The sequence below is a fragment of the Mizuhopecten yessoensis genome, unplaced genomic scaffold (assembly GCF_002113885.1).
Source record: "Mizuhopecten yessoensis strain PY_sf001 unplaced genomic scaffold, ASM211388v2 scaffold4811, whole genome shotgun sequence".
NCBI lineage: Eukaryota > Metazoa > Mollusca > Bivalvia > Pectinida > Pectinidae > Mizuhopecten > Mizuhopecten yessoensis.
This window is the reverse complement of record NW_018405733.1, coordinates 6,323-23,073: the sequence shown is the minus strand read 5'-3', so window position 1 is coordinate 23,073 and position 16,751 is coordinate 6,323. Positions and strand designations below refer to the sequence as shown.

Genomic DNA, 16,751 nt, shown 5'->3' with positions numbered 1-16,751 from the left:
CTCTCTCTCTCTCTCTCTCTCTCTCTCTCTCTCTCTCTCTCTCTCAGACAATATATGTGTACATGTGTACCATTACATGTACTGGCGCCAAGTGTATCAACTGATGAAGGTAAGAGTATATATGCGTCGTGTGAGGTATGAATATATAATATGAAATGTTTTATTGTAATTATACCATAAATTGCAAAAAAATCTTGAATAAAAAAGAAAATTACAAAAAAACACACAAACAATATGCTCATTATTTCCTGTTGCGATCCGTTAGAGGAAATTATGTGATAAGGACCTTTTAACATATAGGTGTCTCATTCAGACAATGCATCACGTGGTTCTCAGCAAGATACCTACTTATGTGCACCCATTACCCGACAGGGTATATGTAAATTGCTTTCTCTCGAACAAAACGCCATCTGTGTAAACTTCGTCTGCTTCAGATGTTGACAAAGGGATGGGTGTATCTTAGGGATGGGAAATTATGTCAAAAGCTGTAAAGCTAATCATAACAATAATCCTACATCCAGAAGTTGTTGACAGATGCGGCGTGCCGGATCAACAGAACCAATCAAACACGTGTTTGTGCTCTCCAGCTTGCTCCAACAGCTGGCTACACCGTCTTCATTCACTGCGTTACTATCAGTTGGAATGTGCATTTTAAGTTATGAATTCTATGGACAGCTTTGCCAAACAATGGGCAAAAAGAATGCACAGTCAATTGGATTCGCTTTCTGAGAGGCTAAACCCTATTAGGTCCATTTTTCACTTACTAAATAAAATAATAACTATATACGAGTCGGTATTTCTCGACCTGGATATCCAATTCATTTGGTTGTGTTAACCGGAAAAGCATTTAATAACTTGATCCTTGGTTGACATTCCAGCGTGTGAACAAAGCTTAGTTAGTATTTTAGCTGTTTTCGAAAGACAATCTATTTACCAATGATGGACTTTTGTTGAGGTGAATATATGTTAACCTGAAAGAAAGTTATTAACCGATGTGAAGTCGAGGTCAATACCCCTTTTCAGTCCATATACCACATATTCAACGAAATAAAAGTTCTTAATATCAGAATCGTCAAGAAAAAAGTACTGCGCTGGTAGAAAGCATTGTTACTTAACGATTGAAGTGACGTCATGAAGTGAATTTTAACCTGATGTTTCCGGAAAATGTAATACAGAATCGATATCGCAAAGTACCGACCTCCACGTGATTATGTACCAACCATTGAGGATGTAGGGGAAATGAAAACATGACATAGACATGTTCAGATACAGATTAATGATTAGGATATAGACATATCCGGATACAGATTAATGATTAGGATATATACAGGTTCGGATAAAGATTAATGATTAAGATATAGACATGTCCGGATACAGATTAATAATTAGGATATAGACATGTCCGGATACAGATTAATGATTAGGATATAGATATGTCCGGATACAGATTAATGATTAGGATATAGACATGCCCCGTTTGTATTGACAGGATAAACGGTGTGCCAGAGGGCCGGGGCTCAAAAGGGAAATTTGAGGTTTACATCTTTAAAATCCTTCTCCTTCTGTACCATTTGAGGGATTTTATCCAAATTTTGCCAAGAGCATCCTTGGACAAGGGGGTCTTAAACGATTGGTGTGGCCCTTTTTGGTGGAGTTGCGGGGCTCAAAAGGGGAATATGAGGTACAAGTCTTTAAAATTCTTCACATTCTGTACTATTGGAGGGATATTATTCAAACTTGGCCTGGAGTATCCTTTGTCGAAGGGTTATGCAGAGAGGTGGGGCCCACAATCGGAGTTTGAGGTTTAAGTCTTCAAAATCCCTATGTCTTTGTACCATTGGAGGGATTTTATCCAAATTTGGCCTGGCATTTCCTTTGGCAAATGGGACTTAATTTTGTATAATTAGAGGGTGTGACCCCACCTGGGTACAGAGTTAAGGGGTCCAAAATGGGAGTTTGGGGTTTAATTCCTTAAAATCCTTTTTCTTCCGTACCTTTGTAATAAGAATAACTTCCCATGGTTCCTTGATTATTCAGATGAGCGATACAGACCCTCCAGGCCAATTGTTTCTTTTTTATGCTAATCAATAAGTCCTGTTGTTTTGCTACATGTGTCACTAGCACATTTTACATTTTGAATTTGTCAGTAGTCGTTAATAAATCAGAGGACGTCGGCCTTTCCGGAACACGTTGATACTGCTCCTTTTATGTGTAGTTGATGTTACGCCTTTGTTCCCATTATCTTAACCATTTTCAATATTTTCATAATTGAAATTTCAACGATTACATTTTCTATGAACATTTTTTTTCTGATTATTTTATATCATCATAACATCTATATGACACTATAATAATAATAATAATAATAATAATAATAATAATAATAAAAAATAAACGATATATAAACAACACTGATTAACAAGAAAAATGACGTTGCGACATTATGTTCCAGTGTATGCAGTTTGACTTAAACATTGAACCTTGACACAATAAGCATTATATTTATATTGACAGGAACCGTTTAATGAATATCGGAGATAAATGAAATTAAATAGTAATCTGTGGTTCGATTACCCATATCAAAATAAAAATAAATAAAAAGTTTTGTCCAGATTAAATTTTACATAAAGAACGGCATGGATCACAGAAACAGCTCTACACCAACAGTTTACATTCAGAATGGATGTGCTAGAGGAAATACCAACGGGCCTTCACTACACCGCACCAGCTACCGTGATGAGTAAAAGCACATATCAAAGCAGCAAATACCACCGGCAGTAGTCGGACCATTAACACGTAGCTGTTCCTCTTGTCCTTCAGTCCGTCTGTCCGTCTGTCCGTTTATATGTGCTATAAGCAGCACCACACAGTAACCAGCTAAAGTCGAAATAAGCGCGTAAGGCATTACCACTATGGATACCCTATTACTGTGGTACAGACTGGAAAGGACTTGCAGGCAATCTCGGGAACAAAGAATAGCCAATGGCAAACTACAATCAGTCTCATATGGATAAGACAGCATACAGTCTTTTCTCAGGACAGCGCAGATAACTGTGAATGCATGGTAATCTAGTGGCAGGACTCAGGGCTTGCGACCTAAATTCCGTCATGGCACTGTGCTGTATCCTTGAACCAGAAACCTAAATTCACTCTGCTTATTCCAGTCTTCTCGGCTATAAGTGTTGTTGAATGCAAGCTGTGAGCGCCTTAATGACAACACCGTCTGTATGCTCCCCAGGGAGTTGAGACATATATTAGATGGTTGTAAAGGCCCAATAACTACGAATAAGAATTTTGAACTGTTTGGAGACGACCAAGGTTGTGATAAAGAGGTATATAAAACTTCAAATTATTCTTATATAGCTCAAGCTATCCAGACTTGAACTTGCAATCATCCGTTAAGGAACTGAGTAAAACAGACTGAAATAACCTCTCTACAGGAAAATGTGTGTTGTGTCATCAATATGTGTTTCTGTGGATAGACAGAGCAGGAAACAACCCATATTCTGCTTTACTATTCTTAAGTAGAACTTGGCCGTGGTCGAGGTCCATCTGAGAGAAGCTAAATGGCCATGTGTGCAATACAGGAGACCAACAGAGTCGTCTCAAGGGCTACTCAAGTGTGAAGACGATTGGGAGGGAGACTCTGAATTGCGTTCACTTCTGTCTGTAATTTAGATCTAAACTACAAAGGGTGTTTACTTTTGAGTGTTAATGATTGCTAACTGTAATGGATGTCCACTCGCCAATCTCTTCAATGGGTATCAACTCATGTTTATGAATTAAAACCTTCTAACGGATGTTCACTTTCGTGCTTGTGTCTCAATTCTACAGACGTTTAATCTTGTTTTATTCGATTTCACTATGACGGGTGTTCAATCTCATACATGAATTCAATAAATACTATGTTTAAGAGAATTCGAAATAGCTTTGTATGGAGAGTAATGCATGCAAATGTATGCTATTATTTACATTAATGTCATAGAAGATGAATATGATCGATAGGAGTAATAACTGAGCTTTTGTTTAAGTTATGTACTATTCCTAGTAATTCAGAGTACATTTAATCTGAAATAATGAACATTGCTAGTAATAAGTCAAATTAAAATATATAACGATGTGACAAAACTAAAATGTGTCATACACGTGGACATACTGAATTGACTGTGTAATTTGTTCTGAACAGGATGTCAGAGGGAAATCATCAAATGCTCTAGCTGGGAGTACAAGAAAGAATCGTGTGAAACTAAACAATTCTACATTCATACAGTCAAGCTAAAGGAGAAACTGTCCGACAGCAAGTGTACCTTTGGCGAAACCTTTTATTTACGTAAGGGCAAGCTGGTGGTCAAAGAGGGCTGTCGTGGTAAATTTGAAGTAAGCAATGAAGGTAAGTTATCTTATATTTTATTTGCGCTCTTAGCTAAATACGTTGTGATAAACATTCCATAAGCAGCAAATACATGTACCCTGCCTCTGAACAGTTTTTATTTTACTGTTGGTTATATATTGTTACTGCTATAATAAAACATAAAAAGAGGGCACCAGAAAATTTAATTTGCAAACTATGTAGTTTTCAGCCTCGACGCATGCTGCGTCTGAACGCAAAATGTCATATTTTGAATATTCACTACATTTATGTATGTGTGAGCAAATATAGGTAAAGTTACAATATTTGTTACTGTATACTGATTGTAATATATATATATATATATATATATGGAAGCCGTTGCAGGATTAATTCTGACAATGATAACATTGACAATGATTACATTGACAATGATGACATTGACAATGATTACATTGACAATGATTACATTGACAATGATAACATTGACAATGATTACATTGACAATGATTACATTGACAATGGTAACATTGACAATGATAACATTGACAATGATTACATTGACAATGATTACATTGACAATGATAACATTGACAATGATTACATTGACAATGATTACATTGACAATGATAACATTGACAATGATTACATTGACAATGATAACTGCCGCAATACGGATATGTTGATTCAATGTCTCGCCCTCAAACAAAGTTTCAATTATTTCTTTTACGACGATAAGTTCTAAACATTTAATTTCAAATATTTTAAAAGGAAATCGTTGAATGTAGCACTTACTCTCATTTAACCGATTTAAGGAATGTAATCTATTTACAAATAGATCAAATATGATTTTCTAAAACCCCTTCATGAGCCACCAAAGCTGACTTTAAGTCAAAACATTTTAATTACATTTTTCAAATGGAATACAACAACATGTTTATGCTCCAATTGAAGATTCTTGAAATGAGCGGTCCTCAAAGAGACCTTATATACCCACAAACGTTAACGAGAGGATAGAAATAGATAAACGCTGCACGTGTTAATCATCTATCACTTGTGTAAGAACTAACACATTTTAACAGAAACAGGCACCTGCTAAGAAGGCTTTTGGTAGCTATATTGAAATATGATGCTACGCGTTACGTATGCATGATGAAATTGATCTTTTTGGAACCATCCTTGGAATTTTTGTATTATCTATTTAAAGTAACGATATAATTAGTTATCTATGATGTTATGTGTATTGTAAACTTCCGATACTGAATAAATAATGATTAATTTTGATACGCTTAAACTGTATGCTTACCGATGAAATTTGAACTCAATACAGTTACTCATGTACAGGTTATAATTCTGTAATGTATAAATATAAACGCTATATGCACTGTATTGTTTTTAAAATATCTTGAACGAGAATTGAACCATAAGCTCAGCAATTTGAAATATGTGTAGCGAGAATTATTTTTATACCGTATTTTCCCAATGATTTTCACAGACTGTGAGGAAAAACCGAAGAACAAGTGCAATGGTAAAAACACCAAATATGACCGAAAGCTGAAAAAATGCGTTTGCATGAAAGGATTCATCGGAAACGCCGACGAAGAATGCTTCGGTTGGTATAAGCATCTGAACACAACCATTACTCAAGAATTTCATAAAAAAATCATAAAACAAATACGAACATTATAAACACTACCACAATAACTTTAACAGGAAAAAGTATCACTATCACCCTCAAAGACCCTCAAACGACGCTACAGAATCACCTCACTAACACCCTGATGAACTCTTATTACAGAAACACATGTAACTGAAAACAGACAGTCTAAAAATATTATCTTATGAATGGACACAAACATAATAACAGCAAAACCATTTGCAAACAAAGACAGGGATCCATAAAATATAACAAAGAATATAGAACGTGTAGCAAGAAATTACTAACATTTATAAGAATTCTTTATCCTCCGTCTCACAGCCATCTTTTCCCATCACCATCTCCTATGCAAGCATTTTTTCTTATAGATTCCTCATATCTAGACAAAATTCTCAATTTATTTCACAAAAAAATACTACATTCCTTAAACTGAAACACATGCAATCTCACATAATGTTTGATAATCACACAGGAAACACGTTATAGTGTATCTGATAATCACACAGGACACACGTTATAGTGTTCACACAGGACACACGTTATAGTGTTACTGATAATCACACAGTACACACGTTATAGTGTATCTGATAATCACACAGGACGCATGTTATAGTATTACTGATAATCACACAGGACACACGTTATAGTGTTTCTGATAATCACCCAGGACACACGTTATAGTGTATCTGATAATCACACCGGACACACGTTATAGTGTATCTGATAATTACACAGGACACACGTTATAGTGTTACTGATAATTACACAGGACACACGTTATAGTGTATCTGATAATCACACAGGACACATGTTATAGTATTACTGATAATCACACAGAACGTCACGTTATAGTGTATCTGATAATCACACAGGACACGCGTTATAGTGGTACTGATAATCAGACAGGACACACGGTATAGTGTCACTGATAATCACAAAGGACACAAGTTATAGTGTATCTGATAATCACACAGGACACATGTTATAGTATTACTGATAATCCCACAGAACGTCACGTTATAGTGTATCTGATGATTACACAGGATTAACGTTATAGTGTTACTGATAATCACACAGAACACACGTTAAAGTGTATCTGATAATCACACAGGAAACACGTTATAGTGTTACTGATAATTACACAGGACACACTTTATAGTGTTACTGATAATCACAAAGGACACACAGGACACACGTTATAGTGGATCTGATAATCACACAGGACACACGTTAAAGTGTATCTGATAATCACACAGGACAAACGTTATAGTGCTACTGATAATCACACAGGACAAACGTTATAGTGCTACTGATAATCACACAGGACACATGTTATAGTATTACTGATAATCCCACAGAACGTCACGTTATAGTGTATCTGATAATTACACAGGACACACGTTATAGTATTACTGATAATCACACAGGACACACGTAATAGTGTTACTGATAATTACACAGGGCACACGTTATAGTGTTACTGATAATTAAACAGGACACACGTTATAGTGTTATTGATAATTACACGGGACACACGTTATAGTGTTTCTGATAATCACCCAGGACACACGTTATAGTGCATCTGATAATCACACAGGACACGCGTTATAGTGGTACTGATAATCAGACAGGACACACGGTATAGTGTCACTGATAATCACAAAGGACACAAGTTATAGTGTATCTGATAATCACACAGGACACGCGTTATAGTGTTACTGATAATCACACAAGACACACATAAAGTGTATCTGATAATCACACAGGATACACGTTATAGTGTCACTGATAATCACAAAGGACACAAGTTATAGTGTATCTGATAATCACACATGACACACGTTATAGTGTTACTGATAATGACACAGGACACACGTTATAGTGTTATTGATCATCACACAGGACACACGTTATAGTGGATCTGATAATCACACAGGACACATGTTATAGTATTACTGATAATCCCACAGAACGTCACGTTATAGTGTATCTGATGATTACACAGGATTAACGTTATAGTGTTACTGATAATCACAAAGGACACACGTTAAAGTGTATCTGATAATCACACAGGAAACACGTTATAGTGTTACTGATAATTACACAGGGCACACGTTATAGTGTTACTGATAATCACAAAGGACACACGTTAAAGTGTATCTGATAATCACACAGGATACACGTTATAGTGTCACTGATAATCACAAAGGACACACGTTAAAGTGTATCTGATAATCACACAGGAAACACGTTATAGTGTTACTGATAATTACCCAGGACACACGTTATAGTGTATCTGATAATCACACATGACACACGTTATAGTGTTACTGATAATCACACAGGACACACGTTATAGTGTCACTGATAATCACAAAGGACACACGTTATAGTGTATCTGATAATCACACAGGACACACGTTATAGTGTTATTGATAATCACACAGGACACACGTTATAGTGTTACTGATAATCACACAGGACACACGTTATAGTGTTATTGATAATCACACAGGACACACGTTATAGTGTATCTGATAATCACACAGGACACACGGTATAGTGTTACTGATAATCAAATAGGAGAACAATGTCATAGAGTATCTGATAGTCACACAGAATACATGTTATAGTGTATCTTATTATAACACAGAACGTCACCTTATAGTTTTTCTGATAATCACACAGGACAACATGTTTTAGTGTTTCTGATAATAACACATGACAACACGTTAGGGTATATCTGATAATCACACAGGTCACACTTCATAGTGTATCTGATGATCATACAGAACGTAACAATAATGTGTCGTCTGATATTTTATGAATTTCGACGTGAATTTGATGACGACAACAACGACACTCCTTCGTGATGCAGACAGGAAACATTCAGTCCGTGTGCACGATATTTTCAAAATGAAGCACAAGGCTTTGGCGAGTGCTCAGCTTCAAAACTCTTTACAAGAGGATAGATCTGAATGCATCACATAGGAGTGATTGAATATTTTCCCCACACTGTCCTAAGAAAACAGATCATGTGACGGTGAATTCAGTGCACTGCGTCATTGTGAAATGTGTGGTAAAATTGATGAAACAGTTTATGTAACACTGCATGAAGCTATTACGCTATTGTGACGTATTTTAGGTCACCTGAGACAAAGTCTCAAGTGAACTATTGCGATTGCTTTTTTTTTCCGGCGTCGTGCGTTGTGCGTCCGTAAACAATTTACACTTTCGACTTCCTCTCCAAAACCCATGAATCAATTTCAATGAAATTTTGCAGAAACCTACCATGGCGAAAGGTCAACCAAAACTGTGAATAATATGGTCCCCAGCCCTCAGGGGCCTAAGGGGCGGGGTCAAAAAGGGTCGAATTGAATGAAATTTCAAAAGTCTTCTTCACAAGACCCAGATATGGTAGAATCAAATACACTTCATAGATGGAAGGATATAGATGGTAAGGTATTTTACCAAAAATGTGAATTTCATGGCCCTGGGGTCTCGTGTTTCCCCCTTGGGACGGGGTAAACTTTACTGTCGTTTAGATAAGGGAAATCACATTTTGAACCAGCATTTGTTTAATTTCAATTGGAATTAATTCAAACTTGATTAGCATTATCGGTATTTGATAACAGTTTGATGGTATGCAAATGTTAGCCCTAACTGACCCCAGGGGCTGATGGGTGGGGCCAAAAAGGGAAATTTCAAAAATCTTCTTCTCAAGACCAAGATATGGTAGAATCAAATGCTCTTCATAGATGGAAGGGTCTTAAGGTGCTTTATCAAAATTCAGCTGAATGACAGAACCACTATTTGTACATAGTACATATACTACCCAGATCTTTCACACTATTTTTGCAGTTCAAGTTACCTTTGTTACAAAATGATTTCTTTTTCATTTGGCAACATCGATAACATCAGTTTTTACATAACACAGGTGACCGTTAAGGCCCATTGACCTCTTGTTAATAATAGCACGTGTGAACTGTTTATACTATATACGGGCATACGCCTGTGAAGGGGGGAGGTAAATGATATACCTGTTTTTTTATGATACACATGTGGTCATTACTCATCTATTCCAGTGTTTGATAGTTTAGTTAGAACTAATATGTGGTGTCAATCTTTACAGGAACTTGTAGGTGCTATGCAAGTGGAGACCCTCACTACTATACGTTTGACGGCGCAATCATACATTTCCAAGGCACGTGTAAATACACGTTGGCCCAATTTATTGACACGGAGGGACCTTATTCTTTCAGTGTGGAAGTGGAAAACGAACATCGAAATGATAAAGATGATGTTTCCTTCACTAAATGCGTAGAAGTGTTGGTGTATGGACAAACAATTAGACTTGGACAGGACAGGATAGTACATGTAAGTTAGTGGAGAGTATAACTGATGCAAAGGCGGAAAGATACATTGGTAGACAAGAGCACATTAGAACGAGGTCAATTAAGATGTTATTAGACCGATAGTGTCCCAATCTTGTTGAATACGTAAAACTAAACTCCTTCGAATGATGGGATATCTTAGCTTTGTGTATTTCAACGTAATCCAATTTGGGTATCAAACATGACGGATTAAATTTAACGTTATATCTAATAGTATCTTTTACCAGAGAAATTAAGCAATGATTTTGATAAATATTCATTCATCCCTTGTGTAGAATATATTTGACGGTTGGTTGTGTTCGTCCAAACGTAACATGACTAGGTGATTTAGTAAAATGGGTGAAAGTATGACTCTAGCTTAATTTGTTTCGTTTTATGTGTGACCGAATGATTTTTTTTAATAGGCTATTTTCTTTTTAAAGTAGGAATTTGTTCTTAAAGACATTACCAACATAATGAACTGCTCTCTGACAAGCGCTGTTCGTTAAAAATATCAAATGATATTTCCTTGGTCAGACTGACAAATCGAAAATCAGTTAGACGTTCAGCGCCACTTATATCATTTTGCCTTTTTCGCCGTCCATATTGAGGGAGAAATTACCATGACCATGAATATGAGTACACCGTATAAAATATACAGTAAAGAAATTAACGCTCCGCAAATTTCCCTTTTTACATTTGAATGTCAAATGACTGACGTGGCGAAGGTTTCTGGTTTACAGTATCATGACAGATTTAAATATCATTTATTGACATACAACATTAAGGAAATCAAATTTCGAAATGGAGGATTAATTAAATGTTTCGTGTTCGCTCGTTTCATTTATATCAATGGAGACATAAGTTGGTAATAAGGATCATGGAAGTGAGGTGTATTTGAGGCATTATTTAATTGTTGTTCAGTATAAGTGATGTACATGTTTTCAGATGAGTTTAATATGATATCTTGATACATTTCTTATAGATAAACGGTGGAGTTCGTGACACACCTATTATCACAGAAAGTGGTAATATCAAAATTGGTATTAGTGGCAGCGATGTCCGATTGAGTACTAGTTTAGGGCTTGAGGTTACCTTTGATGGAAAACATAAAGTGAGCGTTATGGCTCCGAAGGCATTCAAAGGACAATACAAAGGTTTGTGTGGGGATTGTGATGACGACAAAAACAACGATTACAGGACAGAAGGAGGTATAGACGTGACTCAGGATAAAAACCGCTACAACAGTATTGGAGATAGTTATGCTGTACCATCAGATGATGAGGACGATGATGTGTAAGTATCTAGCTAGTTACTGCAAACCGTGCAGAAATTAAATGGATAGACATTCAAGTAATATATTTATCTCGAAGCTGAATGAGTACATCTAATTTCACTCAAATATGTTATCAAACGTGTTTCAGTCTAACTGCCGTGGTATTGGTGAATCTAATCAAACCTTCAGTCATTTTGACCATCATACTTCGACAAGTCATTTTGACCACCATAATTCGACATCCCATGACAACGGTGATCTTTATAACATGAGGCAAAATTATTTGGGCTTGTTGACTGCAGTAGTGCGGATCAATATTACCTGGGAAATTTGAAAATTATGATTTATGTCCTTTTGTATTATATGTAAAATATCCTAATACTTTAGTTGGTCATAACCCGTTTCGATCCTCTACATACAGCTGCTTAACCGAGCATTCCTTTGAGGAGTGTCCAAACTCCGATATGGAGGTTGCGAGAGGTGATGATTATTGTGGATGGTTGTTGCCAACTAATCAAAAGAGTCCGTTCTTTAAGTGCATACAAGAGCAGAATGAGGTCGAAAAAGCACAGGAACTGTATGCATCGTGTACCTTAGACGTGTGTGCTTTTATGCACAATGGTAACGAAAAAGATCTCAACCGAACGATCTGCAGTGCTCTGGAAATGATGGCAGTTGTTTGTGACGATGATAACGACCCTCTACAATGGCGCCCAGATATGTGTAGTAAGTGGCATATGGGAATTAAATAAAAAGAAAACGATAAATGTTTTTGTTATTTTCCCAATTTTTTAAGTAAATGTTCTTACAGCGTATTTAGTTTTGAATATTGAGTGTTTCATTTCCTTATCAATGTACGATAGCTTTATATACTTTCATTTAAGATAGTCAAACCTTTTACATTTAAACATCATCCCTTACATGAAGGTGCCCTATGTTTATGTTCATTTCATCCCTTTGTCATTTAAATTTTTATTCTGAGTAATATTGTCTCAACATTATTGCTTTGTTGTAATTCTTCTTCAGAGATACCATGTGGTAAAAACATGCAATTTATGAGCGCCGTAAGTTCTTGTCCAAACAACTGTGTTGAACGGGATGCCGAGACCAACTGTGACATGTCTGCGTCGAGGGTGGGATGTGGCTGTGCGGAAGGATTCATTCTTGACGGTAACCGGTGTGTGCTACCAAATCAGTGTGGGTGTTTGGAAAATAACATATACTACAACGTAAGTATCGCATCTCAAACTTTTGTTTGTGATACATAAGAATTCTTCAGTGCTGAATTGTAACATTTATACAACATATTTGAAGAACAAATGTTCTAGTTTATTACCAATTTCTGAAGCAGGGGGGTTACTGTAATTCTGAGACTCGTTGTGATTATCCATTTAAAACCAAATCCTATTACGTTTCAATATTTTCAAACGCAAACTGTTGGGGTCTTCCACCCATTATATGAGAGGGATCCGGCACCAATCCTTACATGACTTTAAATTCACTAACAAATAAATGTTTTTTGGTTGACCTTGGTCGCCTGACAGAACTGGCAACCATAGAAAAACAATCTTGTTCCCACAGTAAGTCCTGGTCCTCTTGACATCAAACCAATGTGTTTTTAATCATGATACGAAATACAAAATCATATTTTTATTATGTTTGAACGTAAAGCTTAAGACACCAAAATGTGTTTGTTTGACATTCCGTCTTAGCTTACTCTCACACATCATAAAATACATTTAAAAGAAACTGTGTGTTAATTTGATTTTGCATTTCAATACCACATCAAACCAAGAAAAATGTCATAATCGTATACAATTTTATAGTTGGGCAGAGAGAAGGTGAGCAATGACTGCACTACAGTAAGTCATTGTGTTTCAACAAACGGAAATTCTTCGATGATTTTCAAAGAGAAAAGAAATCCTTGTGATGAGCAGGCCAACTGTTTACCAAGAGGCGAATCAAGAAAATGTGTATGTAAACCTGGATACATCGGGAACGGTGAAAAATGTGAAGGTAGAGATCAACGATTCAAACTTCTTTTGCTTACTTATTTACAAATTTAAGGAAATTTTATTTGTGATTTTGTAATTCATTTCTCTTTTATGTATGCAATTGTGTAATTCACTTTCCTGGTGTTATTTTACAAAGATTTAAGAAATTAAATTTTGATTTATGTAATGTTTGAGGACAAAACGTTGACATTAGATATTGATTATAACTTTTAGCCGCCGAGAAATGTGATAAAGTGATCGAGTGTAGCGCGGACAAAGGTGGATATAAGGAATGCACAGAAGAAATGCAAATTCGACGGGCAAGACCAGCCAAGCCCGACAAGAAAACAAAACGAAAATGTAAAAGAAAGAGGGACTACGGTGTTAAGAACGGCGTGTTGTGGGTTAAAAAGGGATGTGGTGGTACTTTTAAAGTGAAAGGTATGGAGTATATGGTTGTGAAACTTGTTTCGTATTTAAACACACATGTGGAATGTTAATTTTTTGACACATCTTCTGCATTTTGGTTTCTATGTATGACAAATGCAAGACAAAATATGCGAAGGAAGCCGCAACTGTAAACATGATTGTATTTGTAGCGAATAGACTAACTTTCAGTTTCAAACGGTAATTTGTTTAACTCTTAACTCTATGATTCAAAAGAACAATGCTTTGTTAATTAAAAAGAACCCGTCAATGTCCTCCTAGATTACACTTAGAAAGTGAATGAGCAATATCCAGAAGTTTGGACTTTGACCTTAGTCGCTTACCATTGTCGCTTCTATCTAAATGAATGCAATTGTTTTTGATATATATACGTATTATGTATATATATATTATGAAGACGAAGAAATAATCTCAATAATGAGTCTTTAGTACATTCATTTCGTCAGAGAAGATTCTTCAGACTGAATATATATATAAAAAGAGAGAGAGGGAGAGAGAGAGAGAGAGAGAAAGAGAGAGAGAGAGAGAGAGAGAGAAAGAGAGAGAGAGAGAGAGACGGGGGAGGGGGAAGGAATATAGAGGACTAGTATTATTAACCTGTATACTTCCTTGCGATCTATTTAGATAGGAGGTGAATAACTACACATTCTGTTATAATTATTTTCAGGATACTGTAAAACATCAAAAGTCGACCGTTGTGGAGAAAATGAAGAGAGAGTAAAAGGAAAATGTGTTTGTCAGTCAGGATACCAACGTGATAAAAAAGGCAAATGTAAAGGTAATACAGATTCCTAAACATTTGATGATACTACAGGAATATTTCAAATGCTCAAACTGTTTACATACTTACAGCATTCAGATGTTAATTGTTAATATTATGATTGCTTTACAGGAAATATAAAGCACACTATAATGATTGTAAAGAATAAAATGTTTTTTGATTTGTAAATTAGAATAGAAACTCACATTTTCTAAAGTTTCAAACATTGCATTAACAAAATGTGCTGTATTGAGTCATTGCGTGCTCCTTTGTTTTTAATAGATTCCTCATCAAATTGTGAACAAATACTTAATTGTGAAAGTGAAAAAGGAAGATACACAAAGTGTCCTCTAAAAGAACGATTCAAAAACATAGATCTGATACAAGAACGTCCCGGCTCAAAATGTGTAAAGAACAAAAGCTTTGGTTTAAGACGTGGAAATATGTGGGTAAAAGAAGGATGTCGTGGAACATTTAAAATTACCAAAAAAGGTACGTGTGTAACCAACAACCAAAAAGCTCACCTAAACGTAAATACGTTACTTAGATAATAAATACAACATCTAGAGAACAAATACGTGCAAATTACATTCTACATTACTGAAACTATTTTAGCATTGATGACATACTACTACAACCGGTTTTATTCAACTAACACTAAGGTTCGGTAATATTGCGCGTAAGTAATCTTGCTTTTATTTATATACCTACATTAAATTGCAGCTTCAAGTTCGATAGTGGGAAGATAGATAACTTGTTTTAAACTCAATGTAAAGGTGCTATATGCCATACTTATATACAATAATATATCGACAGTTTAAAACTAATCCTTAAGCTGTCAGATCTAGGTTATGCAAAAGATTAAGGGGAAGGGAAACGAAGGATAGGTTCATTCTATTTGGTTTTTATTTATATCGGTTAACTATTTAAAGATGATTGCAAAAAGAACATACCTTTTTCTTAAATCTGAATTAATTTTTCAAACGTGAATGTTACGTCTACAATTGCCACAACAATATTAAATATTAAGGCGTTAGATACAGTCAAAACATTTTGGATACAAAGAACAAACCGCAGGCATTCAAGTAACATGCAATATCTTTGACACGGTTACATATTTAACCGTTCATTACATTCAGGAAAATGCAATAGCTCGAAGACATGTGGAGTCAATGCCGAGAAGAGGAAAGGGAAATGTAGATGTAAGAAGGGCTACTCTGGGAGCCATACGGGCAGATGCGAAGGTAGGATGTCGTACGGCAACCCTCTCCTGGATGGTATAAGGAATAGTATGATATATCTAACATACATGTTCGAAGGGTGATAGGAATATCAACATTGAAATACACGATATATGAGTCACTGCATTGGGCGGTCGGAACCAATCTTGTCTTGAATATCTGTGAACATGGTTAATTTTAAGTTCGTATTAATAAGTAAAATCAAACTCTAAGAGAGGGTTTCATGTGCGTTATGTATGTTTCCTAACTCCTTCAGATGATATGAACAGTATTCAATATCATCTTTGTTGAACAAAATCTAAAGTAGACTACAAAATGTTTGTTATTTAGAAATAAAGTCTTACGTTGCCTCTTTTTCAATGACCGTTCACACCACTCCATGTTAAGCCTGAATGATAACTCACGTACACTACCATAATCCCAACTAAACGAGAACTCACATAAACAAACTCATATATTTGACTTAAGTTTAAAATATCAAGCAATATTTGAAAATTAGTTAAATTGTATAACGATCTAGAAGAATCGATGTTTACTCAATCATTCCTATAATTTTAGAGTAATCCTTCCATCATGCATATTGATATCTTTTTTATGAATTGTTGTTCCCCTAAAAATTATTTCTAGTGTTTTACGTTGAAATGATTTTTCACTT

At 35.6% G+C, this 16,751-nt stretch overlaps 1 protein-coding gene across 1 annotated transcript; it reads left to right on the top strand.

The window, feature by feature from the left end:
* Window positions 1-2,679: 2,679 nt before the first annotated feature.
* On the top strand, window positions 2,680-16,099 carry LOC110449749 (zonadhesin-like; the record flags this gene model as incomplete). The annotated part of the gene is made up of 12 exons (XM_021496807.1): window positions 2,680-2,740; window positions 4,187-4,390; window positions 5,844-5,960; window positions 10,138-10,382; window positions 11,364-11,674; window positions 12,076-12,380; window positions 12,681-12,883; window positions 13,481-13,670; window positions 13,883-14,089; window positions 14,763-14,873; window positions 15,138-15,347; window positions 15,995-16,099. Coding segments are annotated over exons 1-12 (2,269 nt in total), but the record flags the coding sequence as incomplete, so codon positions are not given.
* Window positions 16,100-16,751: the final 652 nt, after the last annotated feature.